General features: G+C 35.0%; 1 protein-coding gene across 1 annotated transcript; it reads right to left on the bottom strand.

Moving 5' to 3' along the window:
- Positions 1-9,735: 9,735 nt before the first annotated feature.
- On the bottom strand, positions 9,736-15,273 carry LOC145058907 (aldehyde dehydrogenase family 3 member F1-like). Its single transcript, XM_079006791.1, has 10 exons — positions 15,033-15,273; positions 14,657-14,725; positions 12,588-12,684; positions 12,283-12,489; positions 11,177-11,301; positions 10,972-11,076; positions 10,706-10,878; positions 10,464-10,554; positions 10,175-10,324; positions 9,736-10,090 (listed from the first exon to the last, which is right to left on the bottom strand). Exons 1-10 carry the CDS (start codon positions 15,222-15,224, stop codon positions 9,848-9,850), a joined length of 1,452 nt encoding a protein of 483 aa, XP_078862917.1. The 5' UTR covers positions 15,225-15,273; the 3' UTR covers positions 9,736-9,847.
- Between the last annotated feature and the right edge of the window lie 8,561 nt (positions 15,274-23,834).

The following is a 23,834-nucleotide window of genomic DNA, read 5'->3' as shown; positions in this document are numbered from 1 at the left end:
ATCGGTAGACTCGGCGAGTCATGGACTGACTCGGCGAGTCGAGTCGCGAATAGAAGGACTCTGAACATATGAACTCGGCGAGTCAATAGGGTGACTCGGCGAGTAGGGTTGACCTGGAAGGTTGACTTTGACCGGGACTTTGACTTTTACTAGAGTTGACTTGGTTGTCTTTTGGGGGGTCAGTTAGACTCAGTGTTGCATTGATTTTGGTAGCTCGGGGAGCGAGTGGAGCAGGAGTTCAGAGAGTTTTCGGGCAGCAGCTAGTGGGTTCATCAGCCAGTTCAGCCAGTGCATGTGAGTTTCCCTTTGTATGAATGGGTCTACGGCCACAATGCTGGCCCATGTAGTTACGAGTAGAAGACCCGGGGGTTAGCCCTAGGCACAGTATGCTAGTATGATATTCGGGACGAGGTCCAATGATAGAGGGCGGGTGCCCAAGGAATGGTTTATGTGATAGTTTATACTTGTTGTCTGTGTGATACTTGTATGTGCCTGGTAGGGAGGTGAGTGTGGGCGAGGTCCCGTATCTCACCAATAGCAGAGTGTGGATGGTGTTCCATATCTCAGTAGCAACAGATCAGGGACGAGGCCCAAGTTAGGGAAGGAGTGAGGATGGGCTGGTCCCGTACCTCACTATCATCAGGAGTATGGATGGGGTTCCATGACTCATCAGTAGCAGGACAGGGGCGGGGCCCAGAGATAGGCGAGGCCTTAGGACAAGATCCGTTAGTATGTGTTTAGCTTATGTAATGTGATGTGATATGTTTATGTGTTATTATATGTTAGTGGGCGAGGCCCTGTGATAGGCGAGGCCTAAGTGAAACAGATATGTATCCGAGCGGGGCTCAAAGCCAGGCGGGGCCTGGAGCGGCGGGGCCGTTGTAGCGGGCGAGGCTCGAGGTAGGGGCGAGGCCCAGAATAGCGGGCGTGGCCCAGTACGTGCAGTATATGGTTATGCATGGTATGTGGTAGGGTGGGGAACTCACTAAGCTTCGTGCTTACGGTTTTCAGTTTTGGTTTCAGGGACTTCCGGTAGCGGAGGGAAGAGCTCGGGGTGATCGCATGGCACACACCATAGATTAGACAGTCTGGGAATGTTTACTCTGATAACGAACATGTATTTGGAAACTAATACTCTGTTTATGTTTTGAAATGATGAATTTGCTTAAAGTAATGTTTTATTAAAAGAAATTTTTAGTCTTGAATTTTGGGACGTTACACATTGTGTTCGGTTGTTATTCCAAATATTGATAGGATCAATTTAGGGGTATTTTTTGGTGGATCCTTCATCAAGGTTAGCGGGGTAGTTCTCCAGTAAAGCCAGGGTTTAGTTGTTTTATCTTTTGATTTGGTGGGATCGACAGTCATCTATGGAAGAACTTTTTGGGTTCAAACACTACCGTTGCTAGGAGCGGAGTGGTAGCATGAAGATGGTAGTGTCAGTTGCATGAGTTGTTTGGTGATTGGAAATGTCAGGGGAGTTTTATATTCGCATGGGTTGTAGACGGTTAGAATTCAATGACTCTTTGAGAATGGAAGTTGGGGTGAAGATTCGTCAGTTCAGGGCAAGGGTTATGTTTTTTAGTCGCCATCATAAAAACTCAAGGAATTTGTATGGTATCCTAGGAGGTGATTTGGATAATCAGATTGGTTAAGATTTCAAGAGTATTCTTCAGGATTTCAGGAATTGGGCGATCGTTGAGTTTTTCTAGCAATGGAACGCTAGTATTGATTAGCGCAGGTTATAGGCGGTTCATGCTATATGAGGTTGATGGGTTGGGAATCCATCAAATTTAAGAGATGGGAGAGCTTCGTCGAATCTAAGTGAGGGAGATCAATCAGTATTTCTAGGAGTTAGGAAGGGTGTGGAACTAGGGCAAGTTTCACATCCTGGTCAGGATGATAGACGAACCAAGTGGCAGTTTAGATTGAGGTTGTGTAAGTGGGAGTTCTGGAAACTTCCAACCGTTGGTCGGCGTCTCCTTTATTAAGCATAGAAGGCTTATGTTTGAGTCCAGGTTGAGGGCTTTGGAATTCGAAGTATGACCCGAACACTTGATTAGATGCAGGTTTCGGATTAGAATGCATGGGGTTGTGATGGTTAGGGTGTGGTAAGGCCATGGGTGGTAACCATGGTTGGTTAGAAGTTATGTAAGACTGCGATGGGATCATAGCATTCACCAGTTCGAGGTAGACTATCGTTGGAGGTGGTCATGAGCATAAAGGGAGAATTTGTTCGTGCCTTGGGCACGCCGATCAGGATTGTTGAGGAGTATTTCCCCATTTTAGGTTGAAGACCATTGGGGTCTGGGGTGGATTCGGGCTTGTGTAGCTCTAAAGGGGTGGGACCCGTGGGCGAGGCCGCTCCGTGTTATAGTTTGGGTGGGATCCGTGGGCAAGGTCCGTATGATTATGGCAATATAGGCGGGACCTGGTAGAGACTATTGGGTCAAGGTTTGGATCTTGAGTTGCAGGATTAAGTGGGTGGTCAGTGTGTGACACAATAGGATTCAAAGGCCAGGCAACCTTGTTATTTGGACTCTTAGGAACCTGGTGGTTGGACCAGGTGCGAGACTGGTAGTCTCAACGATGGTTTGTGAACCTTTATATCCCAGTCTAGTGAGGGGTGGTCGTGAATCAGAAGGTTTTGGGTGAAATTCAAGTGCAGATCCGTGGATCTCAGGTTAAGAGTTAAGTATCGGGTTGGCTTTGTGGTGAGATCTCGAGTTGGGAATCGTGAGTGTTTATATCCAGGATTTTCTTTTCAGTGGGATAAGAATTGGGATATCTATATGTTGAGGGCATCAATCGAAGGTTTCAGAGGTAAGGAATGGATTCAGTTTTGATGATAGATCAAGCCCTTGAGATTGTGTCTCAGATTGGTTCTATCTGTAAATGGGATCAAGATAAGTTAACGCGATATTATTGATTTGGAACTCATGTGTGGAGTCGCTTGTTATTAGGAGAATATGTTAGGTCACTTGCAGTTTGGATTACATAATCTTAGAGTAAATGATTTGACCCTGTTGTGCAGCTCTCGTCTGAATCTAACCGTTATATGATGAGTCTTCTACTCGAAGGATTATCTGAGCCTTTTGTCAAGTATAAGTGTTCTACAACAATAATTTGTATGTGATTATGTTTTCTAGTGGGAACCTCAGGTTATCAGAAGTTGAGTGGTCAGTTGGGAGATAAGTAGAATGGATTTAGAAATGGATCAGTATGGGCGGTCTGTAACGGAGTCAAACCATTTTGAGATTTCAAATTTTAGGTTGAGTAGATGTGGTTATTTTGAAAGGGATTATTTTCAGGTAGAGAAAGAATTCGTTCATCTTCAGGTTGGAGAGCCCTGCTAGGGTTGGTTTCGGTTGCCTTGGGAAGGTTGTGGTATGATAGGGGTTGTAGTCGTGTTGCACAGGTTGTCTTGCGTGCCGGGGATGGTAAAGAATGATTTCGAGGACAAAATCTAATTTAAGTGAGAGGGATTTGTAATGCCCTGTTTGAAATCATTTCCCATTTCGGGGTGGTGATCAATGATTGGGTATTAGCAGACTTAGGACCCCTGAACAATTGAGATCTTGACTCATTAGGAGGTGGATGATGTAATTTGGATGATTCGGGTGTTCGGTTTATGTTTTGGAGCCAAAGGTATCTTGATAATATGGCAGCTCGGGCTTTTGTGGAAATTGGATGTTTGTTTGGGAAATTGTATGGCATGTATGAGTTTATTAAAGTGTAGAGCTTCTTGTTACCTTTTCATGGATATAAGGATCGTCGGAATCAGACTTATAACGAACAAGTTATGGCCTTCAGAGTGTGTTAGGGTTTAAGAGGAAAGCCTAGTATGCGGGGCGTACTTGTAGCACCTGATTCCTGGTACGTAAATCTTATTTGAGTATTTCTCTTCTTTTAGCCTTGGACTCGGCGAGTCACAGGTCCGACTCGCCGAGTAGATGCGGGACCCGGGACACGTTTAAGTTGTCGACTCGGCGAGTCCATATCCTGGACTCGGCGAGTCATAGCTGTTGGATGAAACCCTAAGTTTCAGGGGTTTGCACCCTATTTAAGCAACACCTCCGCCCCAGGCCAGCCCCATTCTCTCCCCAGAGCTCCCAACCCTCGTTTATGCTTGTTCTTTGAAGAATTGAAGCTTTGTTGTGTGCTTTTGAAGGTTTTGAAGAAGGAAGGAAGTAGATCCAGAAGAAGGGAAGCCATCCAGGCATTATTGTGTTCTTCTAGCAGTTCCTTTGAGGTATAGCCCGTTTTCCCCATGATTCTATGCTTAGTACTTCATTTAGGTCTTTCTTGGACAAATCCCCAAGCTTGTATGTGCATTATATGTCGTAATAAGATGTTTGGCCTCTGGATCTAGGCAAGATTGAGCTCCAGGAGCTCAGATCTGTTAGCTTTATGGCCCCATGTTGCTTGTTCACCCTAGATCTACCCTTTTGAGGCATTTTGAGCCCTAAAATCCATATTGGTGAATATCCACACGTAAAGTTGGAACTTTACATGTGATTCGTGTCCTAGAAGTCCAGATCTGTGAATGGCATGGACTGGAATCGAGCAAATCTGTGTATTTAGTGGGTGCATGGCAACGACTCGGCGAGTCTGTTCGCGAGTCTCCGAGTTTGTCCCCTTTTTCTAGTGTCGAGTGAGCAGTGAGTCACGGGGTGTGACTCAGTGAGTCGGAAGCTGAACTCATCTATGGAGGTACTCGGCGAGTCAATGCCCTGACTCAGCGAGTTCAAGGCAATCTCCTTAGATCAAGAACAGACTCGACGAGTTGTTCATACAACTCGGCGAGTCTTAGCATAAGTGTTCATCGGATGAAGATGAACTCGACGAGTTGTTCATACAACTCGGCGAGTAGGATGAAGGACTTGAATATCAGTTTAGAAGGAGAACTCGTCGAGTCGTCGCCTAACTCGACGAGTAGGAACGGGATCCAGGACAATCGTTTGGGTGGTGACTCGGCGAGTTGGAAAGCCAACTCGGCGAGTCGGGTCAACTGAAAGTTGACTCTGACTTTGACTTAGGGCATGGTCAGGGGTAAAAGGGTCATTTTACCCAAAGGTCAGTGAGCAGTGTTTGATTGAGTATGTTGTGGGAATTGCAGCCGGAGGATTTCCGGAGCAGCAGCAGCACCAGTAGGCAGTCAGTTCCCGATCAGATCAGCAGCTACTTCGAGGTGAGTTACCTTCCAGTAGCGGTGGGTCTACGGCCACAATGCCGGCCCACCAGTAGGAGTTGTATGTTAGTGATTGTCTTTGTGATATCATCTAGGTTTTCTACTACCTGATATGTTGTATGCTGGCATGATATGTATATGTGATAGTTGTAGAGTTCGGTTGTTAGGACCGATGAGTAGTCAGCACCCCAGAATGGCTTGACACGGGTAGTCAGCACCCCAGAATGGCCTGGCAGTATGTGTGTTATGTGTTCGTATGGTATGTGGTACGATGGGGGAACTCACTAAGCTTTGTGCTTACGGTTTTCAGTTTTGGTTTCAGGTACCTCCTCAGCTAGGGGAAAGGAGCCGGCGCGGTAGCAGCATGTCACACACACACTCTCCAGTTTCCGCATTTATGAGCTTCGCTGGGATTTGTACTCTGATATTTTGATTGGGTGTATGAATTGGCTTTTAGACATGGTTCACTTTGTGTTATGGTTTGATCAAACAATGTTTTTAGTTATTAATATTTTCTAAAGTAATGTTTTAAAACAAAATTTTTGGTCTTGAAAATTGGGTCGTTACAGTACTAGTGCGAAGGGTAGTACGCGGGGCGTAATGTGGTGTACGCTTAGCGTACTGTGAAGGAAGGATCGGGAGTGTGAGGCCTCGTACGCTGGGCATAGGAGGAGTACGTGGAGCATACGACGAGTAAGTGAAAACCTAAGTTAGGGTGTTGTACCCCGTATAAGCACTTTAAGTCTTTAGGTTTGGCCTCTTTACCAGCCTCCAAGTCCTAAAAACCCTAGAAATCGTCTCTTATCCTCCATGGTGGTGTTTTTGAGCTCATTGTGTGCATCTTGGTGTGTTTTGGTTCATATTCAAGAAGATGGAGTTTGGTGCAAGGTCGTGGATCAAGGAAGAGTTTGTGTATCCTAATTCTCTACTTCATTTCCAGCTTGTTTGAGGTAAAAAAGCTATGACTTTGCTCATTAGAAGCTTAGATCTAGCCTATATAGGTTTTGGACCCCTTTTGGCCCCATGAATGGGATCTAGTGGTTGAGCACCACTCCAGGAGTTATGAGTTGCCACTCTTGGTGTTTCTAAGGTTTAAAGTCCATAAAGTTGGCACCTTTAAGGTTTAGAATCACCCATGCATGAGATTGTGTCTATTTAATGAAAGTGAAGTGCTATATCTTGAAGTTGGGTCCTTTTAGGGCATGCAAAGTCACAAAGTCAGTGACTTTATGGTTATCGACGTTTATTAAGAAGTAGAGTTGTGGTTTGGACTTCTGTTCTTAAGCATTAAGTGCTTAAGGAAGGTTTTAGCTTATTGGGTGAGTACGTCGGGCGTACTAGTCTGTACGCACGACGTACAAGCCATTTAGCGTGTACGCATCGCGTACTCAGCAGGATTGGACTTCGAGGTTTGGGTTTCGGCTTGGGTCATCTTGTGGGCTTAGTTGTCTTCGTCCCTATTAGGCCATCAGGTTTTGGGCTTATAATAAATTGTGAAAGCCTACAATGGAATTTGGACCCAATTTGGAAAATTAGGCAATGAATTGGGCCTTGGATGGCTAATTTGGTATTTGGGCCTTTTGGATTATTAGGTTTGGGCTTAAGTCTTGGTCCAAACTAGGTAAAAGGTAAATTGGTCATCTACCCTAGTAATGGTCTGATGGTTTGGATGGGAATCTAATTATTAATTGAATGTTATTTGTCACTGATAGTTCATAGATCTGTCAGCCAACAACCATGGATTATTTGTGTGATTCGTCAGTGCGAGGTGAGTTTCCTCACTGGGTTTAGCGGGTCGAAGGCACCAATGGCATCCATGGTTTATATGTTAGGATGCTAGATGTATATGCGACTCTTGCATGTATTGTGTGATGATATGCTTACCGAGAAAGGCCCGATGCCAGGCGGGGCCTAAAAAGTAGATTATATGCTAGTTATTAGTATATTTTTTTTATGCTTACCGGGCAAGGACAGATGTCGGGCGGGGCTCGATGACTGTATGGTATGCTATAGTCTTTGTGATTATTGCATGTGCTAGTAAGGTTATATGTTTATATGGTTATATGGTTATATGGTTATATGATTATGAGTGTATCGGGCGGGGACCAATGTCACGCGGGAACTGGTGATTGACAAATCTGTAATCCGAGCGGGGCTCGATGGCGGGCGAGACCCGATGCCGAGTGGGACTCGGGACCGGGCGAGGCCCGATGGAGGGCGGGGGGCCAGTATGTGATTTATGTATGTGTAGTATGTGGTATCTTGGGAAACTCACTAAGCTTTGTGCTTACGGTTTTCAGTTTATGTTTAAGGTACTTCGGTTTTCAAATGGAAGAGCTCGGGATGATTGTAGAGCACACACCACATGTTTCCTTATTCTGTTATTTACTCTGGTTTGATGATGTTTTGATAAAACTTGATTACCTTGGTTTTATGGAAATGATATGTATTAACGATTTATAAATCTAAAAACGAAAATTTTATGTCATTATTTTTGGGACAATACAGAAGAGGTCTTCATGACCCAACCACCATGGTTCATTCACCCTCAATTGCCTGGTCATGTATGAAAACTGCCAAGTCCATTTATGGCCTGAAATAAGCACCAAGGACATGGTACACAAAACTGACATCTTTCCTTTTCACTTCTGGTTTTCACAAATCACTATTCGATGCCTCTCTCTTTATCCACAATCATGATAAAATCTTGTGCTTTTCATGGTATATGTTTATGATATTGTTCTTACAGGCAATAACAACAACTTCATCACTCAAGTCATTAGTACCTTAGCAAACCATTTTTCCATCAAAGACTTGGGTCCCCTTCATCATTTTCTTGGAACTGGAGTTAACCCCATCACTAATGGCCTTTTTCTATCCCAACATCGTCGCATTCAAAATCTTCTAACCCAATTTTCATATGGATGGTGCTAAAGACATGGCTACTCCTCTCAACTCTTCTCAGGTTCTCCACCCTATGGAAGGGTCACCAAGTGTTGATCCGACTCCATATCGCAAGCTGGTTGGTTCTTGCAATACCTGACCATTACACGACCCGATGTTTCCTTTGTTGTTAATCGGTTAGCCTAATTTATCCACTCTCCTTCAGAAAATCATTGGTAGGCGCTAAAACGGGTACTACGTTATCTAAAAGGCACAATCCATCATGGGTTCTATCTTAAACGAGGCTCCTCTCTTGTTGTACAAGCCTTCTCTGATTCTGATTGGGGAAATATCTTGAATGGAGGATGCTCTACCACTGCTTACATTCTTTATCTGGGCTCCAACATTATTTCATGGAAATCAGCACGTCAGAAGTTTGTCTCTCGTTCCTCCACTGAAGCAGAATACAAAGCCCTAGAAAATGCAGCAACAGAGGTTTCTTGGGTTCAAAACTTGGTGTTCAGGAATAATCCCCTTGTACACTTTTATGTGATAATACAAGTGCCACCTATCTATGTGCTAACCCAATTTATCATTCGCGCATGAAACACGTGGCTTTGGACTATCATTTTGTACGTGAGAAGGTTGTTGTTGGCTCTTTAAAGGTTATACATATCAATTCTAATGATCAACTAGCAGATGCTCTCACCAAGCGTCTCAGTCGGAACTCATTCCTTCATCTACGTTGCAAGATAGGAGTCTCCGATGGATCCTCCATCTTGAGGGGGCGTATTACGACCCAAGAATAATCAAATTCAAAGGTTTAATTTCCTATTATTTCTAATTTGATAACTGTAAATTACTCATCAAATATATACCAAGTTTAGATCCTAAGTTAGCTCCTTGTAAATTGTATATCTCGGCTATATAAGCCTCCCCTATATATCGATTCATATATGAGAAATTACACATTCTCGTAACCTTAATACCCTTATTCACTTAAGTGCACTTTCTTATTCTATAACATGTTGATCTTTCATAAAATATTTCCTTATCGTTAAACTAAAAGCTCAAAAATCACCGATATTAAGTCATAATAATTTAAGTTAATCAATACATAAACAATTTATTTAATTATAACGTGTTTGATAAATAAATAGCAAATGACATTCATTTTTATTTATTTGAGTTGATAAATAATAAAATTTATAACCTATAAATGTTTGGTTTTATTGTTCCCTTTTCTGCTCGTCAATGTATATTCTTCCAGGAATAACAACATCATTATGTGTCTTTGTTTGTCACACATTCTCGTACGAACAACATCATTATGTCTTTGTTTGTCACACATTAATTCCAATATATCATGAAAGGAAAAAAACAAAGAAAAGATTACAACGCCGACAAAATTATTTCTCATACTTATTTTCGGATTGTTTATAGAAAGGCTAGCTTCAAACTTAATTGGTTTGATTGGTCGTAAACCCCCAGCCTTGGAATTACTTCTTTGTAACGTTGCTTTATTTCTAGCACCTTGCTTATTTAATGAAATTTTGTGCATTCTAAAGAAACATTGATGAATAACAAACCAAGAAAAACTCCAAACACCAAATCTAGAAACCTTAGTTTTAACCCAAAACATCCACGAAACGTAGAAACCATACTCTAACTCTACAATGACTTTATTAGAAAATGATATTAAACAATGATTTCATAAATCTTAGATATACAACTCCGGTTTTATGACAAACACTAACAACTAAAAGTAAATCTTCAAGCCTTTCTTTTCAAACCCAATGCAATCAACACAGCTCCAAGATAATCGTACCTAAAGCCAGCCTTGATTATTTGCAACTTTTTATCATCCCATGGTGGATATCTGAACCACATATCTATTAAAAAGCTCCTCGTCATCACCACCTTTTCGTGACTAAAGTTTTCAAAAGAGTATTTTCCATGGTATCTTCCAAATCCACTCCCTCCAACTCCACCAAATGGTAATGTATCTATTGCATACTGCATTTATTGAAATTTTAAACAAAAAATGAGGTTAATTTTACTAAACAAAAACATAAATGATGTCACAAGCTAAAATATTACTTGAAGAATGATATCGTTGAACATAATGCTTCCTGATGACGTCTCAGAAACCAATCTTTTATGGAGGATTTCATCTTTTGTAAAGGCATACAATGCAAGTGGTTTAGGCCTTGATGTTATAAACTCTATACTCTCTTCAATTCTCTCCAACTGCGTCAAAAAGTTGTACTTATTACATTAATACTTACCTTTTTAAAGTGCATTCTTATAAAGAAATATTCTTTCCCCCCTCCATATGGGTCTATATGCTAATGTACATAACTTTAAGGGTTGCATATAACTTTCTTACTGTGATAATTGGAAGCAATGGACCAAAAATTTCTTCGGTCATAATTGCAGCATCAAGTGGAGGATCCACCAATATTGTTGGCCCAAAGAACCTACATGTCCATGTAATTTAACTCAAAGAAAAATACATACCAAAACTATATGAATTTCCTATGATAAACATAAAAACATAAACTATGTTTTAAGACATCGTTTTTTATTTTAAAGTACCACATCCTCAAAAAACAGAAATAAGGGACTTACAAGCTCTCTTCATCAAACGAACCTCCATAAACAATTGAAGATTTGACCATCGGTTCATCTATGAGACTCTTTAATCTTGAAAATTGCTTCTTGTTAATGATCTTAGACATGCTACGAGATTCATTTGGATCATCTCCAAAACATTGCTTGATATATTTTTTCAATAATTCCACCTTATTATAATAAAACAAGTATCTAAATTTATCATAAAAGGTTAAAAAAGAACAAGAAACCCTATATAATTAAAGAAAAATATGGTATTTTACCAAATTTGACAAGTTCTTTTTCTCAATGAGAATATAATCAACGCCTATACAAGCTTGCCCCGCACAAGCTCCGAATTTCCCCCAAACGATCCTTTTTGTCGCTATCTGTAATTGGAAATTTTGATAAATTTTTTACTATTACAAATTAGCAAAAATAATTCATAAATATATTTTATTTATTTTATTGTTATAAAATGGAAATTACTTTAGCGTCCCAAGAACTTGAAAAGGAATCAACCACAACAGGGCATTTTCCACCCAACTCTAAAGTTACTGGAGTTAAATGTTGTGTGGCAGCATACATCACAGTTTTTCCAACTCGTGTACTTCCTGTAAATAAATAAAAATCAGAATTAAAATGTCATTTAATATTTTCTTAAAAATTATTTTTACGATTAGAGTTTCCAACCTAGCCGAATTCTAAAAATTGTCATAAAATATTGTAAAATGTTGTTAGACGAAGCAAAATAAAAGTAAATTTAAAATATGCTCTGTTATTTACAGTTTTGATTAAATTATATTTTTGTTCCATGGGTATAATTAATTATTGCAAATTTGGTCATATTTTTTTTCTTATAATTATGATCATCATTTGAAGTTTTTGTAACAGTTTGATATTGTTTCAACTAAAATAACTATTTTGATGACTATTTTTGGTCATAAATATAGCTGAGGTTTGCAATAAATAAATAAATAAATAAATGTGACAATACTGTTGCAACAGGAACCAAACATATTATAAAATTTTCAAATAAAGACGGTCATTACAAAAATCAGATATACATAAGTAAAATGATTTAATTTATTCAAAAATTATAATTATGTTAGAAAATCAGAACAAATTGATTGCAAATCTAGGTAGGTGTATTAAATGAACTAAATATTTTTCAAATAAAAAATTTAGTTGATTCTTCACAATATTATTAGAAAACAAGAAAACTTCCATTATATAACCATTACATCGATATAATATTAATATTGCTATAATAATATTTCAAAACAATGTTACAATTGTGAAACTTAGATTTATGTTTAGTAACATCGTTCATTAATTTAGTATTTCAACATTTTTTCACAATATTTGAACAACTATGAGACGTGATTAGTACATAACAAAATTGTTTCAGCAAACCTATTCTTGTATGTCTACGTAATTAACATCCACTAAAATATAAAATTTAAGAATAACAGGAAAAAATGTAAAATTTCATACAAATGGAATAAAATTGGAATTTATATGGTTAAACGTTTTGAAAAACAATTTGAGCTAGTTATATGAGACTTAATTGCTATTTAATTATAGAAATGAACCTGTGAAGAAAATTTTGTCAAATCTATGTTGAAGTAGTTTTTCACCGATATCTGATCCACCTTCAATAACCTTAACCGCAGTACAATCAAGATAATCAAAGATTGTTTCAGCAAGAATCGAAGAACAAGAAGGAGCTAACTCTGAAGGCTTTAAGATTACTACATTCCCTGCAGCTAATGCCCCGATCATTGGTTCCAACGATAACCCTGAATTAATCAAAATGTTATGATGTGCATAAAGGTGGTGTTAGAAAGTATGAGGAGTTTTTATGAAGAAAAAAAAAGTTCGAGGGTCATTTTTGTACCAATGGGGAAGTTCCAAGATGAGATGATGAGAACAACACCTAGAGGCTCAGGAAGCAACTCTGCTCTGCTGGGGAACGCAGCCAGGGGTAATTTAGCCTGTTAACAATTGTTCATGAAGTAAATTACAATTCTACCCTCGAACATACACAATCATTGACGTTTCTAGTATGTCTTAATTAGCCTCTTTAGGTACAAACTATGTACATTTATTATTCTGAGAAAACATGTGCCATAAGTAATATAAACAGTACCTTAAATATATATCAAGTTTCAGTTTAAGCCCATAATCGTACAGCATTTATGGTGAATGTTTTTGGTTCAAAACAATTATTGAAGTGGCCCTGATTTTTTTTTTTTTTTTTTTTTTGTCATAAGAGCATCCACAAATCCACAATGCAAGTTGTATAGAGTTAAATAAGGTAATGATTAATTGATTATAATCGAATAGAAATTGAATGGAAAAGTTGAATGTTCATAAAAAAATGATGATTATATGACCGAATAAGTGTTTAATGAGTTGTAGGTGTTATAACAAATAAAATTGTATAGATATTTAAATAATGATGTAGTTATTGTTCACAACAGGAAGAAGATGTCGGATATATTCTGATTCGATGTCTACTAATAGTAACGTTATGGGAATGGATCTTTAAATGTTGTGATATTCCTACTTCACAATTTGACACCAGCAGAGAACTCGTCTTTTTTTTCGACAAAGAACTTTGGAAAATGCCGAAAGATAAGAGATAATCTCATATGTGTATGATATGGTACTATCTGGTTCATATGGAAATCAAGATGTGCCTTGGTTTTTAAAAACATTTGTATTGCTTCAACTAAGATAGCGGACAATATCAAATACCTAGTGTACACATGGGTAAACCATATGAGATTATATTGTTATTATAAATGGCTTGAGTGGTGTGTATGCCCACTTAGATCTCTATAAAAATCAAAAAACTATGTTGTAAAATCATTTTTTGTGTTTTTCTTCTTACTTCTCTAGCTACTTGGTAAGCAGTGGCCTTTTATAATATATATGTCGGTTCCAAAAAAAAAATTAGTAATGATATGATAATCGACTGAACTCTATGATGTTCAATGGATTATGAATACCTTAAATAACATATTAACATAATACTATTTAGCAAACAATAGTTTTCTTAGTTAAAATTAATTTATTGTAGCTATTATTTAATTTCATTCCTAGTCATTGTAATTTAAAATTCATCAATTTTTGTTTTATGGTTCCGTATAAAGAAATACAAGTAAAAATTAAATTATACATGAGACCTATTTATAAACTTTTAAAATATTTATAAATAGCAAAGATAAGATAACAAATTCTAGAAAAAAAAATTGTTTTATTCATGTTACTGTGACTTAACGTGATATGTCTTCATACCAACACTTAACAGGAGTAGTTTACTAGTGCATTAATGAGACTTCACATGCATGATTATATCAGACCTACACACATGGCTTGGTGTGTACTTAAATATTTTTTATATTTTGTTTTTATCATTTTATTTATATAATTAAAATACTTCCATGTAATCACATGATATTAAAATACTTCCATGCACACGCTTACATGTATGCATGCATCGAATTTATTGTTATCAACAAATTTACATACTTCCATGTAATCACATGATATTATAATCAGGAATACTTAAATATTTTTTATATTTTGTTTTTATCATTTTATTTATATAATTAAAATACTTGTCATTATTTTAATAGCTCAATCAAGTAAATAAAAAAATGGTGACAAATGTCTTAAGTATATGAAAAGAATGATGGATAAAAGTATATTTAATTTCTCTATAATCAGTATTTTGATCTATAACCCTAAGAATATAATTTTGCTACCTGCATGTAAACAAAAGTTTCTTATTTGAAAACAGTTAAACTTATCTGATTTTTGCCAAAAAGAATACCTTCTTTAATTTCTTCATATAACTTAAAAGCTAAGGGGACCAAAGTTGGAACATAGTATAAAATGAAGGTTCCAGTTGTGTAATTTAGTCATAAAACTAAACCTCTAAACAGATACGGAATTAACCTTTTTAGCAGCCATCCATTGCTTCAAGTTTCCGAGAGCATAATTTATAGATTTCACCACTAGACCAATCTGCACAGATTCGTTAATAAATCATTTAATTTGGATACTAATTTTTACAATGAACACATACTAAGTGGGAATTTGGACTATCGATCGAAAGTGATTTAGATTTTTTATAATTCAAAGTAATCGAAGAAGCAAAAGAAGACAATATGTGAATGAAAATTTATGAAACTATTCATGGCTTTAAGTTTAAATAACTGAGTCTGGTTTACAATGAACTCTAGAAACTCGGAATCAATTTGTTTATGATCACTCAACTCACGTTGCATGAGAATCCAACATGAAATAGTTTCCTATCATACGTGAAAATTACCTCATCTCTATAGGCTTCAACGTGATGCTTTCCTAGATCTTGTTTAAGAGCCATGGAAAGGTCACTTTCTCTGTCTTCAAGGATATGGAGTAAACCCTGGAGCTGCGAAATCCTCCATGATGATTCCTTTGTTTTCCCGGAATGAAAAGTTTCCCTCAATTCCTTCAAATCTGATTCCAAATTGCTTCGCATTTTTGAGGATTTGTTTTAGTATAGTACTAAAGTTGGACCAAGGGTAGAGGCTCGTGGCATTGTAATTTATAGAAAGAAGTAGGAATTGAATATCGTGGAAGACGTCATGACTACTCAACCACCAAATTCAACTACCAAATTCAAGCCTTTTGGACCGCTTCACTTGGGTAATCTCATGTTTGTTGTTTGTTTACCATTCAACTAGAAATTAAATTTAAAGGCAACTCTTATTCAAATAAATTTTAAAAGGTTAAATTAGAAAATAAAAACGTATGTTACTCTCATATAAAGATATATCTTATTTTTACCAATAATAAAAGGTGACTAGTATAGTCTTGTACTCTTGTTAGAGTATAAAGAAATCAAAAAAGGGTTTGAATTGTTTCATTAGAACTGTTTCATTAGTTAGCATTGGTAATGCTAGAAGGTATTTATACAAGTTGTAAAAGAAACTTAAATATAGGAGACTAATCCCTATCCTAATAAAAGAATAGCTAGGTTTAATCTCACAAGTATCATGCAATTAGAACCCTTTATTAATGTTATATATAATTTATCATACAACTTGTCAACCTATTAATTATTCATTTTAAATTTCAAATTTTAAATTCCTCACTCTAATTTTATTAAATTAATAATTGATTCTTCATTTTAAATTTCAAATTTAAAAATTTCTCCCTTTAATTATATTAAATTAATAACATTAGATTAAAAATAAAATGAAATTAATATAAATTATAAAATGATATAACTCCACGTATTTATTTAAATCAACGATTATAATTTTATATAACTAAAAAAATATCTCTTAACTAATAATTTATTTAAAATAATTGATTAACAATTTTGATTTTTTAATACGAAAGTTTAATTAATTTTATAACCGTGGTTATCACGGGTTATAAACTAGTCTACTTTAATAAATAAAATCTTTTTGTCACATGTTACACTCATATTGATTTAGCCACATGTCATTTTGTGGTTAATTTCAACATTTTGTGGTTTTTTCCATTTTATTAAATTCCTATAATATTAAATGTAATAATAAATGCATATCAATTTCAATAATTGATTTTCCTTCTAATTTCACAATTTCTAAATTAAAACTTTATTAGTTTCATTTGTTTATTTATCTAAATTATTTTTTAAATTAAAAAAAGAAAAAAAAACACTTTAATTTTAATAATTTAATATTTTTCTAATTTTTTTTGTAAATTTAAACTTTTTCAAATTTTTGTATTTAATTTTTTTTAAATAAACTCATGTAATACATGGGTCTTATACCTAGTTATTCATTAAAATAAAACAAGATAAAGATAAGTATAAGTTGTAATCGGTTTCTTCTACTCCCTTATCAAGCTAGAATGTGAAGATCACGAACACCCAACTTGTCATGGAAGATAACAAAATTTCTCTGTGCCAAGTGGTTTGGTGAAGGTATCGACAACTTGTTCATTACTGCAAATACTAAAAGTCTGAATTTCTTGAGAATCGATGCATTTACATATAAAAAACAATCAATTTCTACATGTTTAGTGCGTTTATGCAATACGGGATTGTTGGCAATATGTTGAGCTGTCTGATTGTCACAATATAGAGAAGTATGACCATATTGAGGTGCTTTAAGGTCTTGTAAAAGCCAAAGAAGCCACAAAATCTCACTCACAGTAAAGGCCAAGGCTCAATAGTCAGCCTCTACAAATGACTTGAAGACGACATATTGTTTCTTTATATTCCACGAAATAGAAGCACCACCCAAAGTAATGAAATAACCTATCTTGGAGCGCCTAGTGTGAGGAAAACCAATCCAATCTAAGTCTCAAGAAGCCTTAAAAGTGGGATTCCCAATTGAGGGAAAAATGCCTTAACTCATAGTGGCTTTGAGATAGCAAAGTATATAAAGAGCAACATCAAAGTGTAGTTGACGTGGAGACAAGACAAATTGACTCAGAGTGTTGACAACAAGGGTTATGTATGGTAAAGTAACTTGTAGGTATAAGAAACGCTCCACGAGGCATCAAAATTGGCTAACATATGCAAGAGTAGTGTCGTCGACATCGTCTAGAGGAATATTTGCTCCATTGGAAACGAATTGGCTATACTTTACAAAGATATCCAATTGGTACTTTCTTCGACTTAACATCATCGCATCTAGAGTCTGTGTTGTTTCAACACTAAGGAAGTATTTTAAAGACCAGAAGTCTTTAATGCTGGATTTTTCATTCAAATAAACATTTGTTTTACCGGTGCGATCGTTGTTATTTTTTAGAAGGATAACATCAGCAACGTAGATAAGTGCAACACCGTAAATAGTGTAAGTTTTAAAGATAAATATATAGTGAGATACCCGATCAACACAGTTTTGAAGTGTTTCATTACAAGCGATCACTAATGGATACTTTCTTTGACTTAACACCCTCTTATCTAGAGTCTCAACACCCTCTTATCTAGAGTCTGTGTTGTTTCCACACTAAGAAAGAATTTTACCGACCCCAAGTTTTTAATGCTAAATTTTTCATCCAATAAGCCTTTGTTTTATCAATGCGATCGTTGTTATTTTTGAGAAGGGTAACATCATGAACGTAGATAAGCATACTAACATAAATAATGTGGGTTTTAAAGATAAATATATAGTGAGATTTAGGTGTTGTTTGTTTTTTGTCTGCAGATCTTCTTGACCTCTTCTGTCTGCGTCGCGCCACATAGACCACGCGCAGATATTAGGCTTCACAGATTGTTTGTTTTTTTTAAGTCTGCAGACAAAAAAAGGTCTGGGCATTCTCTTCTTAACGCAGATGTGGACCAGAGTCTTCAAATCTCTTTAGACATCTTCTAACCTAAAAAACACATATACATTTGTTGTTTTTTTTCCTTTTTTTTATTTTCTTAAACTTAGATTTATTCCAACTTTATCTATGATAAATAAAGTGGAAAAAATGTTACCATACTTAAAGAAAAAAAAGATTCAACAACACAATCATGACCTTTGTGACAAATTTATAAATAAATAGTTAATTACAATAATAATTTGTCGAGTTGTTTGTATAGATATGTAAAAAATCATAATATTGTCTTATATTTTTTTGTGTGCCAAATTTAATAAAACATTATTTAATACAACATCGTTCATTTCTTGGGAAAAATATTTATGGTCAGTTTTTAATTGATTTAATTGAAAAAATAAAATAAAAACTTTGAAAATTTTCATTTAAAATCAAAGTTTATTACAATTAATGTTATGTGTTAAATTATTTTATCCCTACTTAAAATGTTTAGGTATAACTTTACGGCCAAAGTTTGTTGGTTTTTATTAAATATATATGATAATTCTTACCATTTTATTTTCACTTTTTATACAATAATGCATAAAAGTTAATCTACATTTGTTAATTATCTATAAAAAAAGTCATAAAATTATCAAAAAAAACTCTTTTAATTTTTTTTAAATCAGTTTAATTAGATTTTAGTTTATTCTAACACCCTGCAGATGTTAAAAAACAAACAATCTTCTTCTTTCATACTGCAGATGTTTGGTACACCTCTTCTACTGTAGATGTTTGCAGATATGGTCTGCAGACTGCACATTAAACTCTGATCAACTCATCTTTGAAGTGTTTCATTACAAGTGATCACCACTAGGCCATCTTTATCTTATTTTGACTTAACGAGCTTTATATATGTGCAATAAACCATACACTTTTGACATATTAAAGAGCCGAAAGCAACAAGTTACTCTAAATTGAAATTTTAACGATATAAGTAAAAATCAATTATTGATAACCATCCAAAAAATAACAGATCACTTATGCTTTAGGCTTGAGAGAGAGTGGCCATGGTAGCCAGCCACGTTGGCCATGACACCCACTTCCCCTGGTGTATGGCTTATGTTGAGATCGACTACCGCACATGTCACAACTTCTCTCTTCTTTACTCTAATTCTCTCTCTCTCTCTCTCTATATATATATATATATATATATATATATATGGTTAGGTTATTTTGTTTTTACTAACTATTGTGTGCCAGAATGCATAGATCTGGACCAACGGATGAAATTAATGAATGTACATGATTTGAGAGTGTATGATATTACAATTGGATAGCATGTACCATATAATCACCAAAATTTTAGCAAAAGGGTATTTTGGATAATTAATTACAATTATAAAAGGAATTTTTCGGATGTTTAGGGATAATTAATTCTCATAATTTTAAATTTTTGAATTTTTTTAAATTAATTTAAATTTAATTCTAACGTAATTTGTAAACATAACTGATTTTATTCTGTCAGAATATTTTTTTTGTTAGAATGATGCTCTTTCATAATTTTATTCTATTAGAGTAATATTGAAGAATAACAAAATTCTTAAATCCGAGGTTGAAAAATAACAACATTCTAATATATTCTTATACATCCGAACTTAAATAAAAATTCATACATATTCTTACAGACTAAAAGTCTTATACATTTTAATATAATTATACATATTCTAAAAGAATATCAACAGAAAAGGATAAAATTCTTAAAAAAATAACAACATTATTAGGTCTTCAACTCATGCTTCCAGCCATCCTATCACAAATACAACAAAAACTAATAATGGTCAAAAACATGTTACAAATACAACTATCACTTTATATATTCTGGTAGAATACATAGAATGTGAGAGAATACATAGAATATATTCTGACAGATCTAAGTTGTGAGAAGAATGAAATTTGACACCCTAGATTTACCTGCACTCGCTGGCCAAAATCTCAGCATTCTATTGTATATTATTCTACCAGAATAATACATTCTTTGTTGAATATTCTAACAGAATAATTCTTTGTTGAAGCTGTAATCAAGATACTGAAAAAAAAAAAACAATTATGTGTCATATCATAAAGTTTTATCCTTAATAAAAAAATTCACAAATAACACTGAAAATCATGCAAAATAAAACATTCTTAAAGAATCATTAAACTAAAAGCACAATTACAATGCAAAATTCTAACAGAATGTGTATATGATATTGAAGTGTTTAAAAAGCAATACATATGCACCTCCAAACTTTTCCATGTGAATTAAATATGCTTCAGCTATGTATTTATATAGAACCACTATAGCATATGAACCTCCAATATTTTCCATATGAATTTTAAGTGTAGCGTTTAAAGAACAATATTTTGAAATTTGAAGTTATATATCCAAATAATATGAATTTGAAACTAACAAGTCACACTGCATCTGAACTTTTAATTACAAAGTCTATGGTACATGAAACTTCATAGGTAAATGCACTTGATACACAAATATATAGATATTACTGTCAATTGTCGGTAGCATCTTCTTTTTGAAAAAGATGCATCGACTTTTCTTTGTACCCCCTCCCCCCCCGGGAACAGGAATTCAAGTTAACCTAACCTGAGTTTTAATTACAACCTCATATAAAAAGATTATCAACGGAATGCCCAAGCACACAAATGAGAAACTGGCCAAAAGTTATCGTATTCAAAAGTAGATATTATCCGAGTTCCCTCTTCTGGTGCAACTATATATGAGCATGTCAACGAAGGCTTGATTATGTGACAAACGTGACTTAAGTGAAAAAGTGATAAGGGGAACACCACCAGTCAATTTACCATTATTCAGTCGAAAATTTAAGGTTGTTCATTATCAGTGTTAAGCTTAAAGTTCAAGATCACAAAAAATCATACATAGAGAATCGTGTTTGTGAATTAGAAGATATATAGGAATTAAAAGAAGTACATGTTGGACTCTGTAGTACCCTAACTGAAATACAGAACTGAAAAAATTGACTGAGATAATCGAAATTCCAATCCCCTGCTAATGAACAAGCAAATGATTATGATGTGATATACGATTAATAAGATAAAATTGCCTACAATACCTTGTAAGAATGCTTTCATAATTCCCTGCCTACAGAGTTACAGGGAGACCTGAAGCGGCGAGAATAGCTAATAAACCAACAACGACGCGACAAAGAAGGATGATGAGTAAAAAACTACAGAAAAAAAAATCATTGATGCTAGAGACCCTAATTTTCATTTTGAATCCTAAATCGAAAGAAATCATCAATGCTAATTTTAAACACCAAGTCGAACGCATACCAAAAGCCAAAAGGTACTAACAAATCTAATCTGTAATCTGTAATCGAAAACATACGCAAATAATCAGATTTAACATCACGAATAGAAAAACCTAAATATGTTTTCCGTTCATTTAAAGAAGATAAAATAGGAAGAAGAACAATTAAACCTGAGATTATTATATGTATGAGTGTAAAGGAATATAAAGGTATTTATGAAGTGTACCTCCGATAGAAAAATTGACAGCGAGAAGAAGAGGCCAGATGAACTTGTAACGGCGGCCGAGTGACTCCTTGGCTGGATGATGAGCAAAAAACTAAAGGAAAAAAGGTGTGTGTTTCTCTTCTACATCTCGTGTGTGCGCATCAGAAAAAAGAAGAAGCGATCGACTCCTTCTATCTGTGGTGTGCGTCGACTGGAAGAAGAAAGAAGAAATCGAGGTCTTGATCGGTTGTGTTGTGGGGTGTCGGTCATTCATCTTGGTAATTCCTTGAATATAAGACACGATGCAAGAGAGAGACTAGGTCAAAAATATTGATTTTATTTCCTTAATTGCAGGGTTTCAATTAAATGATTCCTTAATTAAAAAGTACAAAATGTCCAGAATACCCTTAATTTATTTATTTAATTGTTTATTATTTCTTGAATTCTCATTGGTGCATTTAGGCACACAATACTTGCTAAAAACATTTGAACCTAGCTATCTCTCTCTCTCTCTCTCTCTATATATATATATATATATATATATATATATATATATATATATATATATATATATATATACATTTTTGACATTTTTTGTTTTTCAAAATTCAGTTTATTTTGTATTATAAATAACACCATCAATCATTCAATTTTACCACAACTAAAAATACTTCTTCCACCTCTTTAAAAAGCTATAACATTTAGTTTTTTTTCCCCTTTTCTAATCTCATGTTATGTAGTTTTTTCTAGTTTTTAGATATTCAATTTTGTGTTTTCTTTTTTTTTTTTTTTTTTTTTTTTTGAGTTTTTAGAGTTTTAGTTTCATGATATGTATTTTCTATTGAAATTTTAAGTTTTTATTAACATTAAATTGTTTAAATAAATTTTAAGAAAATAATACATGTCATGGTTACCATTCCTAATGTGTGGCAAAAAAAAATCTTTGAGGTGACATTAAAAGGACGTTGATATAAGGTAAGAAATGAGTGACAACCATGTCAGCACTTCCTTCAATCTTAAAAATTTCCCTCATATCGTCATGTGTCAGTTGACATGAATAATTACAAAACCACCATCGTGTCCACCTTAACATCATGAGATTTATAGTAATTCATATTTATAAGTTCGTTGATATCATTTTTAGGAAGATGACATTGGTGTTTGTTTATGAATGATTCTGTGGTCAAACTGTGAAAGTCAACATTGGATTGATGTGTTAAATGTCAAAATCAGAACAGAGATTAGTCGATGTGAAGGAAATCGGTGCGAGATCATTGTTTTTGATCAAACATCTATGTTTTTCCAATTCTAAAGTTTGATTTGCGAAGGCATCATCAGAACGAAGTTCTCGCAGATTATAAGGTCTCGCAGTGATGGGTCTTGCAATCGCAATCTAATGCTGCACAATTGACTGGTCTCGCAATTTGAATGGGTCTCGCATTTGGTGCTTCGCAGATTATAACGTTCGTAATTGTTGGTCTCGTATCAGAAAGAGTTATTGTGTTATCGTCGATGTTGCTCCCCGATTTATCAGAAAAAAAATTGGGGAAAATGATACATTTTTCCATCTTTGGTCCTCACACTTTCAACATATTGGTAATTTTGATCCATTATTAGAAACAATTGCAAATTCAAGGGTGGATGATCAGATTTGATTTTTTTCGTGAACATATTTCTCGTGAACAGTACTTATAAGATTCCAATTAAAGTCAAAGGTGATCCGGAAAGTCAAAATTTCAAAAACTGTTATATTTTTCGGCTTTTTCAGATTTGAAGTTTCATGTTTATTCCACTTGTCGATGGGGAGTAGTAATACATTGATTTATCTGATTCAAGTACATTCTCATGCCCATTTGAAGGTTTTATAATCATATTTAGATTATAAAAGGGGGAGAATTCGGTATGGGTATTAGAAAGAAGATTGTGACTTTTCAACATGGTGATTTTTAGTGAATTAAGTTTGAAAAAAAAAATATCGAAGTCGGGTACTTTTGGTGTCAATAAGCATATTGGAGTTTAATTTTTGTGATTGACTACGTGCGTTATTGACTCGATTTTGGTTCTTCTTGATCAAGTTTGATTGAAAATCTTGATCTTGATTTGTTACATGACATTTTTGGATCCTCATGCCTTTAGCGAATGTTCTTCATGATTATTTTGAAGATCGATGTGATCTTGAGGGGGAGTTCTTAAGAAGATTTACGGAGCATAGAAGTGATTCATAATGCTTGATCCAAATTGGGTATTTTTGATGGGTTTTCATTACAAAATTCGTATTTTTTGGATTACTTTTGATAGTTTGGGTTGATTATTC

Source organism: Lactuca serriola, chromosome 6 (assembly GCF_051521515.1).
Source record: "Lactuca serriola cultivar US96UC23 chromosome 6, Lser_US96UC23_V15, whole genome shotgun sequence".
Lineage (NCBI taxonomy): Eukaryota > Viridiplantae > Streptophyta > Magnoliopsida > Asterales > Asteraceae > Lactuca > Lactuca serriola.
Note: the sequence above shows the minus strand (reverse complement) of the source record. Positions and strands in the feature narration are given on the sequence as shown.